Consider the following 26750-nt stretch of genomic DNA (forward strand, 5'->3'; position numbering starts at 1 on the left):
TTGCTAAACACAATCAATCCTACACACTTACAAATTCCATTCTCTAGTTCAAAATTATTTTTTAGAAGACAATTCTACCTAACTTTAAAATTAACAAGCTCAAAATAACTTTCTAACATGCTTTTAATATTAACTATTTAACCTGAGATTTTAACGGCTAATGGCTAAATTGCAGAAGAAATTAAATGGACATTCTAGCGTTTTTCTGAGATAAGGACAAATCAGAGAGTGATAAATTATGAGCTAATTCGATACCTGTCACAAATGTTTCATTTCATACAAATACCATACCCTTTGTGACCATGGGGAATCCTATAAAAATTGAGCTAACTCATGAATCCCCCTCCACCAATGTTTGTTGTTCCCTGGGAAGAAACTTGTCCCTGTGAAACCAGCTGTGACCGCCCAGGGCCTTGAACATAGGCTTGACCCATTCCTGCCCCAACCATCTGTTGCTGCTGAGGCTGAAGTTGCTGTATTTGTGGAAGCTGCTGCTGTTGCTGTAGTTGTGGAATTTGTTGTTGGAGTTGAGGTAGCTGTTGCTGTTGTTGGATTTGTGGAAGCTGTTGTTGTTGCAATTGAGAAAGCTGCTGCTGCTGCTGTTGGACCTGAGGCAGCTGTTGCTGCTGTTGTAGCTGAGGAAGCTGCTGCTGCTGTTGTTGCATCTGAGGAAGTTGCTGCTGCTGTTGTTGCATCTGAGGAAGTTGCTGCTGCTGCTGGAGTTGTTGCTGCTGTTGTTGCATCTGAGGAAGTTGCTGTTGCTGCATGTGAGGAAGTGGCTGCTGCTGTTGCAACTGGGGAAGATGCTGCTGTTGTGATTGCATCTGCTGATGCTGTTGCTGCATTTGTTGCTGCTGCTGGCTGGACAATTGTGGCTTAAAAACAACCATATCCTGCCAGCATTCAAGGCTTCAAGTAAATAGGCAAGGTATAACAGGCTCATAATTGTAATCGAGCCTCAATTAAATCAGCAGCTAAATGTTACCCCGGGAAAAAGCATCCCAATCAAGCGGAAGGCTTTGTCAGAAACAGATAGTAGCAACGTCTGTGATGGTAATTGAATGACTGCACACTGAAACCAAACAACAAATTCAGCAACACAAAAAGATTCCTCCTGTAAGAAATGAAACCAATGGTCCACAGCCATAGGGTAATTCATCATATACAATCATGGTATTTGATCTATGGAAATCAATCAAAATTATGTGATTTTATTTGTACATCAAATTATTAGGAATTGACATGATTAGATTCTGTTTTATTTCCATTTTTGTTTCTTTTAGACATAGCATTTATGGGAAAGGTTATTGCCTGATATTTTAAGGCCCAGATAATATGTACAGAATTAATCTCCTCTTCCTATTTATACTTCCCTATTGCATCAAAATATCAAAGAATTAAAAAATGTTCACTTTTCCGCATGGTATAATGCACAATCTGAACCTCAACTGTGTACTAAGTTTCTACCTATCTTGCGTGAATTCCAGGCTTTGGAATTGGAGGAGACGATTAGCATTGCTGAAGAATGTGGTAGACTACCTCATTTGGAGAAAAAAACTAACTCTATCCCGTAGCAAGTTTAGGGTAAAGACCCCAAAATGTAGCCATTCTATTCCAACCACACAGCAATGAACTGCGAAACTTCAATTCCAAAAATTTCAATCTTCTTTTTCGGTAAACCATCATAACAAAGTATCCTCCAAAGTAGAGGAACACATCTAACCATCTCCGAAGGGATTTATTTAGATTTAAATAAAAATAGTCTGAGATCTTTTTCAAACAGCTTAAACCTATAGGTTAAGTGACCTTTGACTGGTCTTAAGTCACATCACTACGAGACGAACATGAATGTAACGCAACATAACATAATATTCCTTGAGTTACAAGTATTATTAATTCAAAATTGTTTGCCATTAAGTTGTTGAGTTAAAATGCTCATAGTACCAAACCTGAATTACATCCATCTTTCACAAGAACTTTAGAGAAGACATCGAGGGTAAGAGTTCAGGAAATAATTGAAATTGTGACTGAGTATGAACAGAATTTAGAAAAAGGGGGATTTGCTGGACTGGGAAAAAATAGAAACACCCAAAGATAACATACCAGCTTCTTTTCCTGCAGCTGAACAAGAAATCCATGTGGGTTCATTGCCCGAAAAACTAGGAAATCTGCCTTTCCTACATATTGTCTACAAGAAAACATTAAGGACCGATATTAATGAGTGGTTGTGCCTGTGCGCAATGGGGGATGAGTATGACAATAGTTGAAATAAGGAATTACTTGTTATTCATGTGGTCCTGAGATATAAGCCGAACTATTTGCATTACAGAGGGCCAATTTGCGGCAAGTCTGACATCAAAATCAATAACATGTGAGAAGATCAACAAATTAATGAAGTTAACAGAATATACGAAGCATTTCAATCAAATCATAACATCAAAATCAACTATTTGTTTGAATCTGTTTTAGCTGTCAAAATCTTTGTTTTTTATTAGTTGTATTTTTTCCTTATTTAGCAAATTATTATTATTGTGAATAATGGGTAAATCCGTGAATCAAAGGGATCCGGTTGTCTAGGAGTTCTTATTATGTTTCCTAAAATAGCTTTCTAGCCTTGTATATATGGATTGTATTCTCAACATAATAAAATATATGATTCTTCCCAAAATTATGAGATGGCATCAGAGTTCTCAATTTCTGGGAACCATCTCTGACAGCGCACATCAAAACCCTAGACGGCAACCTTTATGGTTGTCGCAAACGAAAACCTAGATGACAACCTTCATTGCTGACAATTGTTTGGGTAGTAGCGTTCATTGTTGTGGTTTTGGAGTGCATCCTTCATTGTTGTTGTTGTTTTGCAGTGTTATTTCTTAGTTGGAGCCACAACAATCAAATCCCTTCTCACTGCATTACGGTTAGGTGGGCATGGCAGACCAACTTACTAAAGTGGTGAATATTGGGTCACAGAGCAATCAGGAACAACTACAGAACCTCAACATTGCCTACCGTTTGGATGCGAAGAATTATTTGAAATGGACCTAGCTTGTTCGCAGAACTTTGAAAGGTAAAGTGAAAGCTAATCACTTGACTGAGGATGCCCTTAAAGAAGATCCCATATTTACAAAATAGGATGAAGAGGATTCTATGATCATGGCATGGCTATGGAACTCCATGATCCCAGAAATCACAAATACTTGCATGTTTCTTAATTCTGCAAAGGAGATTTGGAAAGTGAGTGACTAATCTCTTGTTTGTAAATTGAATAAAGCTCTCAGTGGACTAGAAACATGCTCCCCAACAAAGATTTGACAGATTGCAAACTACACTTCATCCATTTGGATTCATTAGCAATAAATGTGACTCTTCTCTTATTTACAGAAAAATCTCTCATTATATTTTTTTTGGTATATGTTGATGATATCATTATACTTAAAGAAAAAATAAACTTTAATAGCATAAACCCATCTATAACCAACAAGCTTCTTACCAGGAGGAAGAGGAACAAGGTCCCAAGTACCATTGTGGTCAAGTGCCTGCATTTCATCAACCATGGTTTGTCGCCATCCAGGATGATCAAGTGCCTCATGAATATTATTAGGAATCTTAAGGGAGGATAAGGAGGAAACAAAAGATAAATAGGAAGGAGACAAACGACGATAACTCAAAAAATTATAAATAGGATATGGATTACGAGTAGAGTGAATACCTTTCCGGAATGGGCAACTTATTATCTGAGCCAAGAGAAGGCGAGGAGGATGAAGGATCCATGGTTTGGGGATCTAATGGAGGAGGATCCAAGTCTCGAGGATCTTCAGTGTTCTTAGTTTGAGATTGTTGTCGATGCTGATATGTGAGAAGAGGGGGAGGAACAATGTCATTCGCATTTTAAGTTTGAGGTACAGAAGCAGGAATAACCAAGGGATTACATGATGGTAGAGGAAACATTTGTTGGATAGATGAATGATCCTCCATGGAGGACAAGAAAAAAGGTGTATCTTCAAAGAATGTGACATCAAGAGACATATAATATCTCTTGGTGGAGGGAGAATAACATTTATACCATTTCTAAACATTTCTAAAGACGAGAGTATCCCAAGAAAACACAATAGCTTTTGTAGAGAGCTTATCAAGACCTAGGGAAACATTATGGACAAAACACGTACACCCAAATACACATGGGGAGACATGGTATAAAGTGTCATTTGGAAAAATGATAGAGTGAGGAATTTTATTTTCAAGAGAGGAAGAAGGCATCCTATTGATTAGAAACCAAGCAGTAAGGAGTGCATCACTTGATGCACAAAAATATTAGTATTCAACATCAGGGAGCGTGCAATTTCAATGAGATGTCTATTCTTTCTCTCTGCAATACCATTTTGTTGTGAGTGTAAGAACATGATGACTGATGTAAAATTCCTTGGGAAGCGTTGTTACTCTGATTCAACATATTACAACCAAACTTCATGCAACTTTTTTTCAATAACAACTTGGTCATCTTGATTATTTTCTTGGTCTTTAAATTAAATATTCACTCGATAAGTCTATTATTAGGACTCAAAGTAAATATATTTGAGATTTGCTTCATTCACAAAACTACATAGCAGAAGCTCACATCATTTCTTCCCCTATGGTTTCTAATTAGAAGATATCCAAGATTGGGGCTCATCTATTTTCATAGCCAATTTATATAACTCAGTCTTACGTGCTGTGAACAAAGTTTGTCAATGTATGGCCAAACCACTGGATTCTCAATGGCTTGTGATAAAACGCATACTACTGTATCTTAAAGGTTCTTTGTTTCATGGACTACATTGCCAACCTGCACTTATTGTCCATCCTTTTGTGATGCTGATTGGACATCTAATATTGATGGTAGACATTCTACTTCAGGAGGATCAATCATCTTCCTTGTGATCTCGAAAGCAACAAGTTATTACTCGTTCTAGTAATAAGGTTAGGTATAGAAGTTTGGCTGAAACTTACACTAAATTAATATGGATTTCTACGTTGGTCACTGAATTGCAAGTTTCCTTTACTACTCCTGTTCTGTCACAATCAAAGTGTTGTATCTATTGCTAACAATCCAGAATTTCATAATTGCACTAAGCACATGGAGATTGATGTTTTCTTTGTGTGGAAGACGAGTATGGCAAAGCAACTCTACATCAAAGATGTTCCCACACTTGATCACTGGGCAGACGTGCTGACCAAGCCTCTATCTTTAGCTCAGTTTGCATTTTAGAGGCAAACTCTACGTGAAGAGTTTTTCTTCTTAAAAATCTTCTTGAGTTTGAGAGGGGAAAGGGGAGGGGGTGTTAGACTGAATAAATAATTGTTAATTTTTAAATCTGAAAAGTATTATTAACAATAGCTTTTTGTATATGTGGTACTTATAAATAACTATGTACTTATCTTATTTCAAGTACACAAAAAATAAACAGTTTAGTTTGTTCCTCCCGTTCCTTTTCTTTAAGAGACTTGACCTACTTGGCTCCCCTGTAAGACATTTTCATTGCTCTTGTACATAATTCCCAGACTAAATGTTGTATTTTCTCTCAAGACTTTTGGCTGCTTTGACCATTTTCTAGGCATTGAAGTAAAATCCCAAAATGACGGCTCCCTTCTCACTCAAAGCAAGAAGAATATAAGGGATGTTGATGTGAATCCAATTAATGATCGTGACATGCCACTTTGCTACAGTTTTTAAGTAATTAGTTTGTTTAAATAATGGCTCAATCCTTTGTAAAATTGGTTGACCAAATTATGTTTTGGATTAACCAATTAAATGGGCCTTACTTTTTGGTTTTATTTCAAGTTGTAATAAGGGACCAGTTGGCCACTTAGTCATCAGTCTTTGGGAGATCAAAAAGATGCAAAGCTGAATGCTTTTGGGTGACTTTTGGTTACCACAGTAACCAAAATTTGTTTATTAGTGAAAGCTCAATCTTAGTTAGCAAACGTGGCTAACACACTTAGACTGCCTCTGTCCCTATATATACAAGGATCAGCGCCCTGTAATCTTTTTCATTCTTCAGAATCAATGAAACAGAGTATGTTAGGTTCTTTAATCAAGAACCTAATGGAAACTCACTTCTCTTCACTCAAACAGAACACAAGAATGCTGAAAAGTTTCTTTATTCACAAAACAATCAGAGATACAATGCAGAGAGCTTAACCTCTCCCGATCAGGACAACACGTTCCTGACAAAACAATAGTATTACTTCGCTAACTCCTCAAAGCTACCCTCACAGCCCTTATATACAAACCTCCTAACTACCCATTCTAACTGCCTTGGCAGTTAGGTTGTGTACCGGTCTGTGTACCGGTTTTCTTTCTACTATATACAAGTAATGGCCTAACAGAGTATGTAGTTTTTCTCTAAATATGAGATATCTAATAAGCACTATTCCAAACAATTATAAAAATTTAACAATTTATATATACTACATAAATACAGATGCTCAAAACAATAAAAGATTAATAAAAATTCAAGACAAATTCGTTAGTAACAAAAAAGCCATTTGTTTAGGTAAACATACAATTATATAATAATAAAAGTCAAGGGAAAATAATTGTCTGAAGACATCCATTATTTCAAGTACAAGACATCTTAATTATTCAACAAAAAAGGGCGGGTGTGCTCAGTGTAAAAAGAAATAGAGGCTGGAGCTTCAAAGGTAATTCAGGGTAGAGAGGATATTGAAGGGTTGGTGCCACTGGAAATAGTATTGGTTTGCACAAAATGAAAGGTAGGTGGGTGATGGTTGCACAGTCAGACAGTAGTACTCCCCCCTTTCAAAAACAAAGTTTCAAGGGTTTCTTCAAAAAATTCATGCTACAGCTGCCATACTATTTCGGATGCAATTGTAGCAACTGTTTATTCGAAAACAGCTATCAGGTTATAGTTGATAGTAGTTCCAAATATTCCAAAATGTGATGTTTATAAGAATAAATTTAGTCTAGTAATTGAACTTTCAGAAGTTGGTGATGGCGGACTGAGTCGGTGGAAACGTACATATAGAACTTATTACCTAATATTTGATTCAAACCAAAATCAATTCAACCAAAAATTATAATATTTTGGAACATTTTTAGTATAAATTTCGAGCACACAATATTTTCTATACTACTGGGAAGAAATAATACAATGTCCTGCCTGAACTTACGTTTCAGAGGCAGAAGAATTCCTGTAACCCTGCATACAAAAAAAAATGAGCATCAGGATCATACAGGAAAGAGCTAACGAGTTGCTATAAAATTACATATCAATCTCCATTACTAAGAATGAGACGAAAACAGCTATACAGGGATATGAAAATAGGCTGTCCAAATTAAAAACAGAAATAACAGATTAAAGTAAGATTAAAATAATTTTAGCATGCATATGAGAACATACTTCTAGCTTGGTGATAAAGACGGGCTGTCCTTGTCTTTGCCCAGACAAGCTTCCCTGCACAAATTTTAAATATTATATATACAAAACCAATACAAGCATGCCAGAGTAATTCAAATTATTCCTATCACCTCAACACTTTCAAATTATTCTTCATTTCAGAATAATATAAATATAATTATAACCAACATACAGTATAAATATGATGTTTTCTATACAATATTTTATGATTTAAAAAGATAACTTAATGAGGTATTAGAAAAGTTCCTATTGATAATTTAAGGTATTTCTAAAGAACCAAGGAACTAGAAATCACCTGTTGTGGACCATAAGGGAGTACTAGACTAGGTATGGTAGTGTAAATGCAAGAATAATACAAAGATGTGGAAAGCCACATTACTAACAAACGTTCCATAAGCAGTAATAATATTCCCACAGCCACTCACTCTCAACATGGTAGCAAAGTATTGCATTTAAAAGTTTCTCATTAAAGAACATAAAAAGAGGTTGATAGTTTGTCAGAGGAAAGCTCCTACAAATACTGATTACAAGTATTGTAAAGTAATTAGTTTGAACTATATTTTTTTTACAACCTCTGATGTTAATCTTACTCATTTTAACCATAAACAGCGGTTGAGAGTCTGAGAAAAGCTGGTATAAATAATGATTAGTATCATTCATGCAAGTTACGTAATTAGCTAGAACTAACAGATTTTTCACAACCTTTCAACCGAGACACCTGTGTACTTCTGTTATATGCTAGGAAACACCAACATTTCTACAAAATAGAATGTCAACGTTATGTGTCTAACATCCCTCAACCTCGCAAATGGAAAATGATTTTGGCTGGATCATCTCTTCAACACATCTTAGACACTTCTTTGACACAACTTGAGCACAATTAGAGTGGGTCAACTATCTAAACACTTTTTAGACACTACTATCATAGAAAGGTAAAATGAATTAAAAATGAAACTATCTTATAAGTATTGCAAGAATCAACACTTTTTTTCCATAGGAGTTAAACTAGTTATTTTAATTAATAAGATATATTGTTCTTAATATTTTACTGAAAGGATAGTTATTATATGAAAATCATAAAGCTTACCAAATTTGATTTTACAATGTGAATTATATAATTTTTTATTCTCAACAGAGATTTTTCATGTTGATTATATATATGTATATGCAATGTCTTTATATCCTATATTTTGGACATTAGCATGGTCTTGGTGTCCATGGGGGTGTCATATCCGGTATCTGAATCAGTGCTTCATATTATGACATTACTATATCATATACATTTCAAACAAAATTACAAACAAGGCTTGTTTGGAGCTAAGAATGAGAGCAGGATAAGACAGGATGCAGTATGTAATCATATCTATTGTATGGTGTACACCTAACAAAATAGATATATAGAGGATATAATATAATAATATAAATTATATACAAATGAAATATTATTTTTTGTTAAAATACATAAATTTTTCTAAAGAAATAACTTCTTATACATTTTTGAATAATGAAAATTATAACATTATAATGCTAACTGAATTATATTTAACCTATGGACAGTTAATTTCTTTAAATTTATAAAAAAAAATGAACAATACTTTTAAACCTATAATTATTAAATATTTAATGTAATTTTAAATAAGTTAAATATGCATCAAAATTATTATTATTATTATTATTATTATTATTATTATTATTATATATATATATATATATATATATATATATATATATGATACAATGTGATGAATACAAAATTATAACATATAAGTATATTAATATTGTTAAAAATTGGACTTTAAACCTAATTCAACCTCATAAAACCAGTTTGCACCCACTTATATACTTTAAATTGGTCTAATGTCTAATCAATGTACTTCCAACACACCCCTCACGTTGAGGTATATACATCTCATGCGTAGAACTAGACATTAATGAGTAGTCCTATAAGGGATAGTAGTTCAGCATGTTGACTAATGTAAAATTCCTTGGAAAGATAAAAATGAAGAAAACGCGGTTGAATAATATTCCTCAGCATTATCACTTATGAGGATTTTAATTGTCTTCCCAAATTGGTTCTTAATCTCATTAAAAAATGACATAAATATGGACAAAAATCCAAGTACATCAAGAGAATTCATCAATGAAGGTTATAAAATAATTAAAACCAAATGAAGAAACATGACTTGGTCCCCAAATATCAGAATAATTGAAAAAGGAAAATTACATTGCGTCTCAAACCTTTTAGGATAGGAAGATCTAACATGTTTTCCTAACTGAAAAACTCACAATGTAAGACTTGAATGTTTTTGAGACTCGAAACCATCATCTTCAACTTGGACAACTTGGGTGGCCCAAACAATCATGCAAAAAGTTTTGGGGATGAAGTTGTAAAATAGGAAACTGAAGAACTAGGTTTTAAGAACTCATGTCCTTCTCCAATCAGATGACACATACCATGTTCCTGTATAACAAAGGATTTAGCAGTAAAGGTTATAGAACAATTTAAGGAACGAGTCAATTGACTTAAGGAGGTTAAATTGTAAGGACAATGAGGAATATACAAATCAAAATTTAAATTTAGTGAAGGAGATAAGGAAATTGTGCCAATTCCTTGATATCCCACTTTGGATCCATTGGCAGGAGTAATAAAAAGAGGAATTTTCAAAGAGAACATGGAAGAAAAATGAAGGAATGTTACCAAAGATATGGTCTGAGGCACCTGAGTTAAGAATCCATGGACTATGATCTTCCACAGATTGAGATATGTAGGCAGTTGACACATTTGACATGAAGGAGGATTGGCCAAGATTAGAAGAATTTCCAGACTTACTCTTCATTTGAAATTCTGGATTCTAGATTATCAGATTTAGAAACATGAGCAGCTTTGTCTGGATAGCCATGTAAGGCATAACATTTCTCTTGGGTATGGCCTATTTTCTTACAATATGTGCATTGAGGATGCATACTATGACCACCACCTTCTCCTCGGTTGCTTCTGCCTCCTCTTCCTTATAGGGCTACCATAGTTGATGTTTCAATACCATCAATTAAATTCTCAACCTTTACTAATGTAGGTACCCGAAGAAGTCGAGTAACCAAGTAGTCCATTGATGGGACTTGATCACTAGCTAAAATTTGATCACGAACATGATCAAAATTTGAGTGCAGACTTCTTAAAATTAGAACCATGTAAAACTTATCAAGCTTCTTGTTGATACCTTCTAAAGAACTAGCCTCAAATAAATTCTTCAACTCCTCTACAGCAGCACGAGCCTTTCCTATGTGAGCGACCATATCATGATTAGTTTGTTTGAGGGCACAGTTATGTTCCAACATGGATAAAGCGACGCGTGAGGAACATGTGCCCGAGGCTGGCCGAAGACAAGCAGCGCGTGTGGAGGTGAACGAGGCGGCGACCACTAGAGGTGAGTCGTGCTTCTCAAGGCGCACATAACCCTTGACTTCGCCAGAGAAAGAGCAATAGCGACAGCAGTGGATTGCGACAGCGGACGGTAGCTACGACGACAGGAACTAAAAGCCTAGGAGGCTGGCTCTGATACCGACTTAAAGAGTTTAGAGAAACTAAAAATTTTATTACTCACTTCTCTAAACCCTAATACACCATATTACCCTATTTATAAGGGATAGTAGTTCAGCATACAAGGAATATAAGGAAGCTCCTAAAAGCCTACTAGAAATACATTACATTTCAACATAACTAGCCATTAATGAGTGGTACTATAGCAGCTCGATAGCGAGTGGAACAATATGCACAACAAACAACAAATCTTGCAATGACAGGCTCTAACAAGCTCTAACAATGGTTCTGATACCATGTTAAGAAATGAACTTTAAGCCTAACTTAACTCCACAAAACCGGCTTGTAAAGTAAGATTTGCACTCACTTATATACTCTGAATTGACCTTATCTCTAACCAATATAGGACTTCCAACGAATATGAATAAATATATATAAATAGAATAGTCACTAATTACTATAATTATCAAATATACATTCACCAAACAACCTTTATATTTCTCCTTATATGATGCATAGTTGTATATAAAAAAATAAGAATGTCGAATAGACAGTTATATCAAACAAATAATGCAAAATGATAAAGGAAGTAACCAATGTACAGCTGATAAATAAAAAAAAAGGTTTAGTTTTAATGGTAAATACAACTCCGCAACTATAAAATGAATGTTGTATAATGAAAAGATGAGGAAAATGCAAGATACAGCAAGGATCAAAAAACTGTAGAAGTTAATGGCAGAAAGACTGATGTTCTCAACATCCAATATACTCTAAGATCATAATAGCAATAGTCAAACAAGAGATGAGACGCCAAATGTTACTACAGGGAAACCATAATAGCAAGAGAAATGAACTGAAAAATACAAATTGCAATCTGGAAAATAGCCCAATGCTGTAAAACATAATTCTGACAAGTGAATTTCCATGGAGGAAGGGACCATACCTCCCAGACCTTGACATATTTCGATTGCGAAGACTGCATACCACCTGATGTTTGCTGTGACAAAGGCATATTAGCTGCAGCATTGTTCCCAATGGGCTGCATGCCTGATTGCTGTTGAGACATTCCAGGAGTAGGAATCATTGTGCCATTCCCAGAAGAGACAACTGATGGACCAAGACCCCCACTCAATGCATTTTGGCTCATGGGAACTCCACCTTGCACCATTTGAGGCCCTGAAAGGTTTCCTTGGCTCATACCAGATGCCTGTTGTCCCATACTAACAGCCCCTTGAAGATTACCCAATGGTTGTGAAATCCCAATGTTTGAACTTGAAGACAAATTAGAAGTGTTGGAAGTTAATGAACTGAGACCTGGGTTTTGTCCAACCTGTGCAGGAACAGAAAGAGGCCCAGAACTAGTTATTGATGTTATTCCTGACTGTCCAGATGAAAACACATTTTGAGCCGCAGGTACAGAAGATGTCATCCCACTAGATATCATGTTTGACATGTGCATGGCAACAGGAGTCTGACCCATTGATGGAAGTCCCATAGAGGTTCCACCACTTAAGGAAGCAGAGCTCAGCACCTGCCGGGCTTGAGAAAGATTGTTCAATATGCTCACATTTGCTTGAGTGGGATTCACTGGACGAAGGGGCTGCAACATTGACACTGTAGGCTTTGTATCCTGTGTATTTTCGTTATTTGTTATAATATCTTGAGAAACTGAAGATGGAGAAGACGTCTGCAAGCTTGGAACTCCTTGACTAGTACTATTAGCACGAGGAACAGACGAATTATGAGGAAAGGAAGGCCCAGTTACCACGGAGGTTAGAGGAACTTGCTCCTACAGATTTATTACACAGAATCAAGGATCATGTGAAAAATTGAGTCGGAAAAAAACTAAAACCAGTCCCATAGTTTAGACACGCTATTGGATAGTCTCAAGGATCTTAGGTTTACCACTTTAACAGTAGCAGGAGGAGCCACATTACCAGCAGGAACTGGTTGCCGATTCGCAATAGATCCATTAACTAAAATTTCATAGAAAAATCATGTTAAATATATCACAAATCCACAACCAGAACAGAGAAAAATAATAAACAACTTATTTATATGTAAAATGCTGACCAGAGTGACCAACTAAAAATGATAAACTAGTAACCTAAAGCAACTATGTAATTCTAAATTCTACCAATTAGCACCCTAAGGCAATGTATTGTAAACATAGATCAACAATGAAGTCTCTAAAATCAAATTTGCCATGCAAAAAGTGAAGATAAACAAGAAATATAAACTAACCAAGCAAACAAGAAATATTGCAGTACACAAAAATGCCTTGATTAAAGGAAGCATACACAGAATGTAAATATGACCTGATGGCATAGCAGTTGGGGGTGCCCCAGTAACCGGCGTTACAGGAATAGTGTCTACTTTAACCGGACTTTGATTTGAAGGCAAACTAGTGATCCCAGAACGACTCAGAGCAATGCGAGCTTCCCTGAAACCTTCTGATATTAAAATAAGAAAATGAGGGGTTTTAACCTCAAGTGGTGGATCGGCTGCTCTATTACTTCGTTTTCCCTAAAATTTCAAAGGAATAAAATCAATATTATAACAATTACGTAGAAGTAAAAACTAGTTAGTCTCTCTTTGAATATTTGCAAAATATTTCATAATATATGCATTCTATCTTCAAATAGATTAGAAATTTCTAATATCCCGTGCAAGCTATAGAATATATTGTCATGTCCTTGACATATCTTAATGCAACATCCCATGTCTGTGCCAAGTGCCAGGCTTCTTTGGAACCAACAAATATAGAATTTAAGAAAAAGGAGCTGAAAACGTTCAGCATATACATGGTCATTAGATTTTTTTCAACAGCAACCTTTCCTTGTGAAAATTATTAAATGACAATTGTTCATTTTAGTTCATATAAACTAACTTACTATTTTGTTCAATTTACTAATCCAGAACTTAAAATGTAAATTATTTCAAACATTACAACCTTACAGCATAAATTTTTTTTAACTCAAAATTCAGTGATGAATTCTCAATACTGAACCAAACACATTTTAGTAGAAGAGTGAGATGTCATCCTTACCGCATTGTAGATGGCTTTAATTTTGGGAAGCTGTTTTGGGCAAATAACTGACAGGGAAATAGAAAACTGCATGCACAAGATCTCATACCATTAATCAAAGTGTAAATGCTTTCACCACTGACAGAATTAAAACTGACAGATACTAAATTCACAGCCAACAAAAACACAGTTCCATTAAAATAAATAAACAAAGAATACCTGAGGAAAAGCTTTGGCCACAGCTTCAGCATCATATAAACGGTTCCCTGAGTCAGAGTCAATGGTTTCACTCTGCTCTAAGTTCTGTGGTCGTGGAACATAAACTGGTGTCTGCAACGGATAGGGATTACTAGCTGCAATAAGGATACAATGTTTGTGCATATCCACACTCTGCTGATTAGGACCTCCGCTTTGAGAATTTGGGAACATCTAAGTATTCCAACATTAGGTGTGAGGATCTAAATTAATCTTTTCAGGTCAAAGAGATGCGCATAAAGTTTATACTATCTAAATAACAAGAAAAACCTACTACAGATTATGAATAGTGGTGTGTATCACACCAGAATTGCAGACCTTATAAACAAAATTGCATTCTAGCCATCATAAGATATCCAAAAGAAGTTTCCAGAGAGCCAGTTATAAGTGCACTAATTACCTGTGTAGTAACACAAAGAAAGGCATTTAAAGAAATAAATAGAATCCCTAGACACTAGACTATCCATAACCGGAAAAGAAAAGCACAAATTCAAGAAAACTGTAGCCTCAAGCCCTCAAACAAAGTACTAGCCTCAAAGAACGACCTTCAGTCTAATTGGAGCTATCACTTTAGGTTGCTTGTTTTAGATTGAAATGAAGTTTTTCTTCTCTAATAGGAAAAGACATTGAATAGATTTCATGCAATGTTTGGGATTAAAAACAAATTCAAGAGAAAGAAAGAAAGAGACAAGTAAAAAAGGTTGAAGGAGAAGAAGTCCACAATGACAGCAAAAGGGGGGGAAAGGATAGAGTTAGACTAGGGACTCCTAAGACCTTGAGAGGGGCATGATAGGGATCAAGAAGGAAGTATTTGGCCAGAAGAAAGACTTAAGATTGAAAAGAAATAATTCTTGAGGGCTTGATTGATCCCTCTCACAATCTTCTATTTATAAGAATAAATTGATACACAAATACATGATAAATAGGGTAACCCTAGACACAATATAATCATGATAAATAGGGTAATCCTAGACACAATATAATCATGATAAATAGGGTAACCCTTGACACACTATAATGATGATAAAATAGGATAAATATCCTAACACTCCCCCTCAAGCTGAAGCATACAAATTGTATGTACCAAGCTTGGAACAAATAAACTCAATCCGAGGACCCCTTAATGACTTAGTCAATACATCTGCGAGTTGATCGTTTGACCCAATAAACTCAGTACATATTTCTTTGGTCAACAACTTTTCACGAACAAAATGACAATCAATTTCTATATGTTTAGTCCTCTCGTGAAACACTGGATTTGATGCAATGTGGAGAGCAGCTTGATTGTCGCAATACATCTTCATAGTATGGATGTCACAAAATTTAAGCTCTTGAAGGAATTGTTTCACCCATATAAGTTCACATGTTAATGATGCCATTGCCCTATACTCGGCTTCCGCGGTTGATCGAGCTACTACATTCTGTTTCTTACTTTTCCATGAAATAATGTTTCCTCCCAGAAAAACACAATATCCTGTTGTAGACCGTCTATCAATAGGTGAACCTGCCCAATCTGCATCACAATACCCAGAGACATGAATGCTTCCTTTATCTTCATATAACAATCCTTGCCCGGGAGCCTTCTTTACATACCTTAGAATGCGAATGAGAGCATTCCAATGGTCAACACATGGAGCCTGCATGAACTGACTAACCACTCCAACTGCAAAGGATAAATCTGGCCTTGTAATAGTGAGATAAATCAGTTTGCCAACCAGCCTCCTATACCTCTCTGGATCGGAGAATAATTCACCTTCTTCTGTCCTTAATTTCTGGTTTGGGTCCATGGGACTGTCTACCGGTCTACAATCAATCATGCCTGTTTCTTGTAATATATCAAGAGCATACTTCCTTTGGGAGATTACAACTCCATCTTTTGATTGCGCTACTTCAATGCCTAAAAAGTATTTGAGACTTCCAAGATCCTTGGTTTGAAAATGTCTACACAAGTACTCTTTTAGTTGAGATATTCCAACAGCATCATTTCCTGTAATGACAATATCATCAACATATACTATTAAGTAAACACATTTCCCGAGAGAAGAATGACAATAAAAAACTGAATGGTCTGCTTCACTGCGTTTTAGCCCAAATTTTTGAACAATGGAGCTAAACTTTCCAAACCAAGCACGTGGGGATTGCTTAAGGCCATATAGAGATCGATGCAATTTGCATACCATACCAGACTCCCCCTGAGCAACAAACCCAGGAGGTTGCTCCATATAAACTTCTTCCTCAAGATCACCATGTAGGAAGGCATTCTTGATATCCAATTGATGAAGTGGCCAGTGACGAATGGCTGCCATGGCAAAGAAGAGACGAATAGTAGTCATCTTGGCTACAGGAGAGAAAGTGTCACAATAATCAAGACCATAAACCTGAGTGTAACCTTTGGCAACAAGCCGAGCTTTGAGCCGATCAATTTCACCATCAGGGCCAACTTTAACTGCATACACCCATCGACAACCAACCGCCTTTTTTCCTGGGGGAAGGGGCACCAGCTCCCAAGTATTACTGTGGTCAAGAGCCTGCATTTCTGCAATCATAGCTTGTCGCCATCCAGGATGATCAAGTGCTTCTTTCACATTCTTGGGTATAACAACAGAGGACACTGAGGATAAAAGAGAAAAATAGGAGGGCGACAATCGATGATAGCTTAGAAAATTATAAATGGGATGAGGGTTCCGAGTGGAACGAGTACCTTTTCTGAGGGCAATAGGCCATGCTGAATCATTTGCACCAGGAGGCGTGGGAGGAGGTGACGAGGGAGAAGAATCTGAAGTAGGAGATTCACCATTGTCTTGGGGAGGTGGACTATCCATTGAGGCCCTGTGTGGGATGATCTCAGTATGTGGAGAAACAGGTGTAGAAGGATTGTGATCAAGACTTGGAATGACAGAGACAGTGGAGCTATTTGACTCAGCCATTGGAATAGGAAGGACTTGTTGGAGGATAGAAACATCCTGAACAGATGGAGAGAAGTAAGGAGTCTGTTCAAAGAATGTGACATTGGCAGACATGTAATACTTCTTAGTTTCAGGAGAGTAACACCGATATCCTTTTTGAAGTCGAGAATAGCCTAAGAAGACACATTTGAGAGCGCGAGCGGAGAGTTTGTCTAGACCTGGAGACATGTCATGAACAAAACATACACAGCCAAACACTCGGGGAGATGTATGAAAGAGAGGATCATTAGGAAACAAAATGGAGAAAGGGACTTTATTATCAAGAGAGGAGGAGGGCATCCTATTAATAAGATAACATGAAGTTAAGATGGCATCCCCCCAGTGATGGACAGGAATATGGGCACCAAGCAAAAGGGTACGAGCAGTTTCAACCAAGTGTCTATTTTTTCGTTCTGCTATACCATTTTGTTGTGGTGTATGAGGACAAGTAGACTGATGTAAGATACCATGGGAACTCAAGATGGCAGAAAAGGAGGATGAGAAATACTCTTTTGCATTATCAGTTCTTAATATTTTGATTACTTGACCAAATTGATTCTTGATTTCATTCAAAAAGGATGTAAAGATAACTAACAATTCAGAACGATTTTTCATAAGATAAACCCAAGTACATCTTGAATATTCATCAATAAAGGTAACAAAATATCTAAAACCAAAGGAGGAGATACGACTAGGTCCCCATATATCAGAATGGATGATGGAAAAACTAGAATTACATATTGATTGAGACCTTTTAGGAAAGGAAGATCTAACATGTTTTCCTAATTGACATGACTCACATTCTAAAGTTTGGAGACCACTAAGTTCAGGACACATCTTTTTTAATTTGGACAAATGAGGATGGCCAAGTCGATCATGTAGCACTTTAGGATTAGGAGCAGCAACACAAGACACCCTTGGACGAGATCCAAAATGGTATAATCCGCCAGCTTCATATCCTTCTCCAATCTGTCTCCCCGAACCACGCTCCTGTATAACAAAAGATTTATGATCAAAGGTTATTGAACAATTTAACATTTTAGTCAACTGGCTTAAGGAAATTAAATTAAAAGGACAATTAGGGACAAAAAGGACTGAGTTGAGATTGAGGGAGGGAGACAAAGAAACATGACCGACTCCTTTGGAAGAAGTTTTAGATCCATTTGCAAGGGTTATGAAATGAGGTTTTTCTCGAAAGGAAATAGATGAGAACAAAGAGGTATTACCAGAAATGTGATCAGAAGCACCTGAGTCAATTACCCATGAATTTTGACATTCCATAGATTGAGAAACGCAGGCTGTTGATGTATTGGGAGATTGAGATGGTTGTGCCAAGCTGTTAGACTTTAACCTTAAATACTCTTGATATTCATCCTCAGAAAACATAGAAGTGGAGGTTTCAGTTTTCGAAGTGGAAGTTTCAGTCTTCGAAATATTGGCGGTTTTGGAAGGGAAACCATGTAAGGAGTAGCAATTCTCTTGAGTATGACCCATCCTTTTACAATATGTGCATTGAGTACGTCCCCGACCTCCTCGTCCTCCTCCTCTAGTGCCACGTCCTCCTCTTCCTCGTGTGGCAACCATGACAGATGGTTCCACTAGTTCATGCGCTTCTTGAGTTTGAGATACCGGGACACGCAGAAGGCGAGTGGTCAATGTTTCCATAGAGGGAACCTCATGACTAGTTAGAAGTTGATCTCTGAGATGATCAAAATCGGGATGTAGGGCACGAAGGATCAACACCATGTAAAATTTGTCTAGTTTCTTTTTGATATCCTCTAATGGATCTACTTCCAAAAACATCCTAAGTTCTTCGACAGCAGATTGGGCTTCAGCCATGAAGGACACCATATCATGGTCTGCCATTTTAAGAGATGCAAGCTTGTTCGTAGTGTCATAGAGATGTTGAATATCGTTGGCATAAATGCTTTGGGCTTTCTTCCAAAAGGAGTGACAAGTTTTGAAAGCCCTCAAAGATACAAGAAGTTTGGGTTCCACTGATTGCCATAACAGGGTACACAACTGGAAATCTGCTTGTTTCCACTGATCAGCTTTTTCAGTAGGCACATGGCTTCCATCTCGCTCAAGGTGGTCATAATGCCCTTGGCCAAGGAACCACATTTCAACAGCAGCAGACCATGATAGATAATTTTTTCCATTTAGCTTCTCGGAGGTAATTGATGGACTTCCAGAGAAGGAAAGAGTACTGCCAGACGCCATCTCTGAAGAAGACAAATAGTACTAGCGAGGAACAAAAAAACCCTAAGGGTTTAGACGAAGGAAACTGTGACAGTGATGGACGACGGTGGCCGGCAACGGCGGGCGGTGAACGGCGGCCGGCGACGGACGACGGTGGCCGGCGGCGACGGTGGCCGGACGGTGGCCGGCGGCGGCGACGGTGACCGGCGGTTGACGGTGGCCGGCGGCGGCGACGGTGACCGGCGGTTGACGGTGGCCGGCGGCGGGCAGCGGCGGGCAGCGGCGGGCAGCGGCGGGCAGCGGCGGGCGACGAAGAACTATGGCGCCGGACAGATATATATTACGAGACAGAAACCAGAGCGGGATCGACCCGCTCTGATACCAACTTAAGATTGAAAAGAAATAATTCTTGAGGGCTTGATTGATCCCTCTCACAATCTTCTATTTATAAGAATAAATTGATACACAAATACATGATAAATAGGGTAACCCTAGACACAATATAATCATGATAAATAGGGTAATCCTAGACACAATATAATCATGATAAATAGGGTAACCCTTGACACACTATAATGATGATAAAATAGGATAAATATCCTAACAGAAAGGATAGTCCAAGAGGCAACCACAAACCACAGAGTGGATTGTCTACAAAAGAAAAGGGAAAAGATCAAAGATAGAAAAAGAGAATGTTGAGCTGGCAAAATTAGTTATAGAGGGAGTAGAGTTCCATTACTTAAGCAATACGAGAGTGTGCGAACAGGGGAGGTTGTTGACGGTTCTATGGAGGGACCGAGTAGCTTTTACGCTTCTCTGTAAGGAGCTGTGCACTGGGGTATTAGAGAGGTATATCCTTTCTGGTGCATTTTTTTTTCCGTCTTTCAGTGATGAATAATGCATCCCTCATTTCTACTCTATCTTTGCATTTTTTTTCTATTTCCATTTTATTTTTTTGCACTCTGCATCAGGGGCAAATGTCACAGATCTCACCGAAGAAAGTAAAGGTTCAAGTGCAGGAGTCTCTTCAGTATTACACTCACAGAACCATAGTAGTCGATAGTGCACTATAATGCGACACTAGAGCAGCCTAGGCTGTGATGTGATTCAAATAATGGAGAAATTTTCAATAGAAGGCACTGTGTGTGCAGAAGGGGCCAAAAGAGCAGCGCTGCACTACCATGACATAGGCATCCAAGCCCATTTTTAACCAGGGACATCATTTCTCCAGGTAAAATACTGCACAAAATGTTATCTTTGTTTTGACCCATTGATGGCACATAACAGCCTGCTCCAAAAATGCCACAGCAACATAGGACTCTGCTATTTCTAAAATAATTATTGTTTATACAGTGTATACTATATACTTTTAAATTCTCAAAAACAATAAAAGAAGTACTCAAAATAAAATGTCACAAATTTATTGATTATGTTAAGTGAACTTTAAGTCTAACTCTATTCTACAAAATCGACTTGTAAGGTGAGGTTTGCACTCACTTATATACTCTAAACAGGTTTTACCACTAGTCGATGTGGGCTTCCAGCACAGTCCCCTCGCACCGAGGTATATACATCTCGTGCTTGGGACTAGACATTAGTGGGTGGTCTAATAGCAATCCAATAAAAAGTGAAATGATATGTCAACAAAAACAAATTTCTCTAGAATAGGCTTTAACCCATAGCTCTGATACCATGTTAAGAAGTGGACTTTAAGTCTAACTCAATCCCACAAATCCAACTTGTAAGGTGAGGTTTGCATGTACTTCTATACTCCAAATTGGTCTTATCACTAGTCAAATACAGCTTCCCTAATTAAAACTTCTTATAATTTAGGGTAGAATCATATATTTTATTATGTTGAGAATACAATCCATATATACAAGGCTAGAAAGCTATTTTAGGAAGCACAGTAATAGCTCCTAAACAATCGGATCCCTATGATTCAAGGATATCCCCATTATTCACAATAATTATAATCTATTAAATAAGGAAAAAAATACAACTAATAAAAAACAAAGATTGTGACAAAAATAATACAGCTAAAACAAATTTTAACACTTCCCCTCAAGCTGGTGAATAGGTATTTTCCATTTCCCTTGTTAGAACATCTCCAAGGTTGTCTTCTGAGGAGACATATGAAGTGCAGATCAGACCACTGTCTAATTTTTCTTTGATTAAATGTATGCCAACCTCAAAATGTTTGGTTCTCCATGAAGAAAGGCATTTTTAACATTAAATTGTTGCAAGTTCTAACCATAATTAGCCACTAGGGATAATATCACCCTAATTGTATTCATTTTTGCAACTGGACCAACAATTTCCATGTAATCCACTCCATAGGTTTGAGTGAATCCTTTAGCTACTAACCTTGCTTCGTACCTCTCAATGGACGCATCAGCCTTGTATTTTTTTAGTATATACCCACTTGCACCCTAATAGTTTTTTTTTTATCATTTGGGAGAGCAACCAAATCCCAATTACTATTCTTTTCTATTGCAAAAAATTTTAATACATAATTCAACCCTCTCTTTTATATTTGACCTGTTTTCACCAAATCGTGTAATACAATATAGAATATCTTGTGAAACTTAGCTTGTAGTAACACTATATTTTCATAGAAACTAGCAAGTCAAGCAGAACTCTGCTTGATGACTGAATCAATATTGGGAGAAAAAAGACATTTCCAAACAAATCGAACAAAAGGAGAGATCAATTTCATGGATTGGATTGGACTTTAGTTAAAGACAAAGTTTAGGTGATATTACTTATTGTTAAGAAGTGGACTTTAAGCCCAAGTCAACCCCACAAAACCAGCTTGTAAGGTGTGGTTTGTCCCTACTTATATACTCTAAATTGGCCTTATCTTTAGTCGATTCGGATTTCCAACACACCTCCCTCAAGCCGAAGTATATACATCACGTGCATGAGGCTAGACATTAATGGGTGGTCCAATAGCGGGTGGAATGATATGCCCAACAAACACAAATCTTGCTAGGATAGGCTTTAACCCATGGCTCTAATACCATGTTAAGAGGTGGACTTTAAGCATAACTCAACCTCACAAAACCGGCTTGCAAAGTAAGGTTTGCACCCACTTATATACTCTAAATTAGTCTTATCTCTAGTCGATGTGAATTTCCAACACTTATCATGAAATCCCTTTTAAAAACTTCCAAAAATGTCCTCCTAGTTCTCCTGCTGCAGCTCAACAACTTTTCCCAGGCTATAAAACACACAATCCACTATCCTCAAAGTTGCCTCTAATGAACTTTACTGAATCACCTTAACCAACTTCTGGTCATCCTTTCCTAAACCTATATCCACACACACATATATAAGAAACGCCACTCACCAGATTACAGGAACAATTTTATACAAGCAGTAACCAGATTCTTAATGAACATTCCAACTCAGCTTGTTAACTGCAAAACTGCTACTATTCAGTTATTGTGAACATTCCAACTCAGCTTGTTATCTCAAATAATACGAATTAAGGAGCAAATTGGCATAAATTAGCCAATATGAACCAATCAAGCCGTTTTAGCTCCTGAACATGTTCATTCGGTCAGCCTTATGAAATTAATTTAGTTCAAAATGGATTCATCCAACCAATAAAAGTGCACAGAAATATCACTATCACTGTTATCAACCATTAATGTACTGAAATACATTATCTGTGATGTTATATGCACTTATAAGTATTATTAAACATGGGGGAATTTCCAAGTACCAAAACTTTCAGTGTATCGGTCATGTATCACCAAAATGTCTACCCCCATTCAATCCTTCGCATAAGAATACTTTTATCAAAATAAATAAATCCATGAAAGAGTAAGAGAGCAAAGAACACGTGTGTTTCTGTAGAAACAGAAACAAAATATGTAGAGGGAAACAACAAACAGGAATGATCCAGATCAGATATATAGACATCAAATGAACACTGAAAGATTACAGGCAAACAAGAATCTAAATGTAGACAACATGCATACCATCAGAGCTTCAGAAAGCCCTTCAGCAATTGCTGCATCATTAAAACCACCACCATTAAATGGTATAGAAGATAGCCACAAGAAGAAAACATCTGGGTCTCTAGTCCAACCTGTCCGTTGCACAAGGCAACCTGCATGCAATGATGCTCAACAAAGTGAATATACTCAATGGACTAGTCAATTGAATATAAATTCACCAGTGTAATAGCCAGAGCTCAAGCAGCATATTTCAAGAGATTGTATTTTCAATAAAAAGTGTGTAGATAAATTTTGTCTACTTTCTAGTTTAACTTCCAATTAAGAAAAAAACCAGACACAATGCACAAATTTTATATTTAGAAACTATTTGTCCTTCCAGACACAAAATCAGCAGAAACTTTAAATTTAGAAATTATTTTACCTTTTCTGTTTTTTTTAATATGTAATAAGAAGTGATTTGAAATGAAAAAGTAGCTGAAAATTAAAAAGAAAATGAACTGGCAAGGGATAGATGCAACAGTATTACTTCAAAAATTTTGTAAACAATCTAAATAAACAGCCAACATGTAACCTGAAAAAAGAAAACTAGCAGAACTATACCAGAATAACATCCATGAGTATTATAGGTGATTAGTGCAAACTCCACATTGGGAGCCGACGACTTCTGCCAAAAAAAAGGGGGAAATGTAAGATTAAGAGATAAAACCATATGATCATCATTCAGTAAGATATAAATAATATCACATCTACAAGTATATCATCAAATTCAGTTCTGACCTCTCTAAGCAATCAATAATTCCATAACAAAACCTTTTTACTGTTTGTAAATAATATTACTAATATACATAATAGTGTTTTTGTCACATCACAAGGAACTTTAGAGTTAAAGCCTAGCTACTACTGCTGGCAGCCATAAGGAAAGAATAATTTAATTTTTCTCTATGTTTATGAAAATAGCCAATACATTCAATAAATAAGATATAAGACAACTAAATCAGAAGTGTGAATGACAAAGATTATGAAATTTTCCAGAAAGCAAAATGTGTATTACCTGCCCAGTTGAATCATTTACACCAAAAGACCTGTACAAATACCATAATTGGTTAAGACAGGCTATGACAGTATATAACCTTTAAAATAACCTCATGAGTAAGACAACATGAGAAAACTGAAATATACATATAAACAAAAAATGGAAACTTTTGGCATAGTGGACAATGCATGGTTTACCAAAGTCCAAACCAAAGCAGGTTAGGAACATGACTATCTATTTTTAGCTAAGACTTCTGTTGAATTCCAGTTCAAAAAATATTGTTTACAAGTACAGGACTAATAAATATTTTGTCCAACACTTTGGTACTTGATCAGACACCTTTACCTACTTACCATTGCAGAGCGGTCACTTTCATTCATTGAAAATAAATTGGATTTTTTAATTCTTGGTGAACCCAGTGTTGTAATTTGTCAGAGTTAGAAAAGGTTCTTTCAGGCCATCAGCAGAAACAAGAAGAGGATGACTTCGTGAACACATGCTACCAATTGGTGTATTTGACAGAAAGGAATGTTCGGATATTAAGTGTTCTACCCTATCTTCAGATTTCTTGTAGGACAGGTTATTTTGAGCTTCTTTTGAAATATCTGCCCATGGCCTCTAAGGGACAAGGTCAGAGAGCACTATAGTATTCTTATTTTGGTATAATTTGGTATAAAAAGGAAATTTTAATAGTGAAGTATGAAGAACAAAAAAACCCAGGTGCAGATAAGAAATCCTCCAACAGAAAAATAGACAAGACAACACAAAGACTAAAAAACTTAAGGATGTAATCAATCTTTCTAAGTCTTGGTGACAGCAACCTCCTTGGAACAACCATGATCTTAAGCAACAATAAGGAAAATAGAATCTAAACCATATACAAGGGAAAAAAGTGAACCATAAATAAGTGACCATTCTACCCCAAGTGAATAAGCATTAACAGCAGCTTCCTTTTACATGTTCTTTTTATGTCTCTATCTAGGAGGGTATATTGTCATCAACAAAAAGAAGAAAGGTGTAATTGGTCACCTAAAGTTGGAGAGGAATTTTTCTAGTTGAGCACACCATTTTATATATTTGTGCAGCCAATATGAAAGTATTAAATTCAAACAATGAGCCTGAAAGTTCATCATTATAAAATTCTGATAATGTTTTGGTTTATAAACTTTTAGTATATATGCTTGACCAGGTTTTGTTTTTACAGTATGATTAGGAACCGTAATTGGTATCCCACTTTTTTTAAATATTCCTTTGAGCAAAGAAAACTTGTAATGATTACCATTAAGTATTAGTTCAACTGCTAGGATCAAATAGCGTCAACAAAAGGTCATGGTGTTGGTATCAATATGGCGATCCGATAGGTTGTCTATTAGTAGTTAGTTATGTCATATAGTAAGCATGCCCTAACTTTGGAACTAGGCGACCTCCACTTTCCTCAATCTAACCCACTGCAAGCGGGAGAAGATCAACCCCAAAATCAAAAAGTATCGTACTCCTAAAAACTAAAATGACACACAATTAAGAAAGAAAAACGATTCCTCAAGGACCTGCAAAGGATTATCAGTTTACAGAGTAGCCATCTCGTATTCAAATAACCCAAATAAAGACATCAGTAGTTTATTGCCACTAAAACATCTCCCAAACCAGAAATTCGAACCATGGTTAAAGTAAACGCTATATTACACCTTGAAAAAAAATCAGAAATAATATTAAGAGCAGGGTTTCACCAAGAGTAACAACAAAGGTGTTCTTCTCTCTCCAGTTCGAAATCAAATAAAACCACTTTGAGCACGCACCATTAAAACCAAACTCAGAACCTCCACAGACACACCAAAAGAATAAGAAAACAGAAATCCCTAATTTTTATCGGAAAGAAAAAAAAAATACCGAAATTAATATTAAAATTGGTGGAAAAAGAGAGGTGTGAAACTAAACCTGATCATCTTGTCGAGATAATCCATGAGAACAGTCTCCCAATAAGGTCCCATAGCAGCAGTACTTTCGACGACAACGATGAGCTGGAACTCTGCCATGTCCAAAACTCTAATTTCGATCTGGTCGCGTGGGGAAAGTTTAGGTATGGAATATTAACTTACGTCAGAAATTGATCAGTCATGTTACAGAATTTGTTTAGGAAATTCAATACTGTAAAGTAGAAGGGCGCGTTCAATTTTTCAAAAAATAATGAATATTCACACTATTTCTTGAGAATTTCGGGACTGGCCAGTGCAGTGACCATCAAGAAAAGTCTTTGGTTGTTCGCTGTTTTTGAATCTGATTCCTTCAGATTAACTTCGATGCACCAAAGATAAAAAAAAAAAAACTAGAGTCGTTTGTTGTTGACCTATGTCAGTTTGTGTTCGAGG

The 26750-nt window shown here is 36.5% G+C and overlaps 1 protein-coding gene across 1 annotated transcript; it reads right to left on the bottom strand.

Annotated features, from left to right (window-relative positions):
* Positions 1–143: 143 nt before the first annotated feature.
* On the bottom strand, positions 144–26735 carry LOC124836336 (mediator of RNA polymerase II transcription subunit 25-like). Its single transcript, XM_088110965.1, has 15 exons — positions 26320–26735; positions 24403–24433; positions 23952–24015; positions 23373–23503; positions 14204–14413; positions 14006–14071; positions 13275–13482; positions 12862–12932; positions 11900–12745; positions 7401–7454; positions 7171–7199; positions 2281–2349; positions 2104–2188; positions 986–1072; positions 144–893 (listed from the first exon to the last, which is right to left on the bottom strand). Exons 1-15 carry the CDS (start codon positions 26415–26417, stop codon positions 327–329), a joined length of 2616 nt encoding a protein of 871 aa, XP_087967091.1. The 5' UTR covers positions 26418–26735; the 3' UTR covers positions 144–326.
* Between the last annotated feature and the right edge of the window lie 15 nt (positions 26736–26750).

Source organism: Vigna umbellata, chromosome 3 (assembly GCF_029865625.1).
Source record: "Vigna umbellata cultivar VRB3 chromosome 3, Vumbellata_1.0, whole genome shotgun sequence".
Classification (NCBI taxonomy): domain Eukaryota; kingdom Viridiplantae; phylum Streptophyta; class Magnoliopsida; order Fabales; family Fabaceae; genus Vigna; species Vigna umbellata.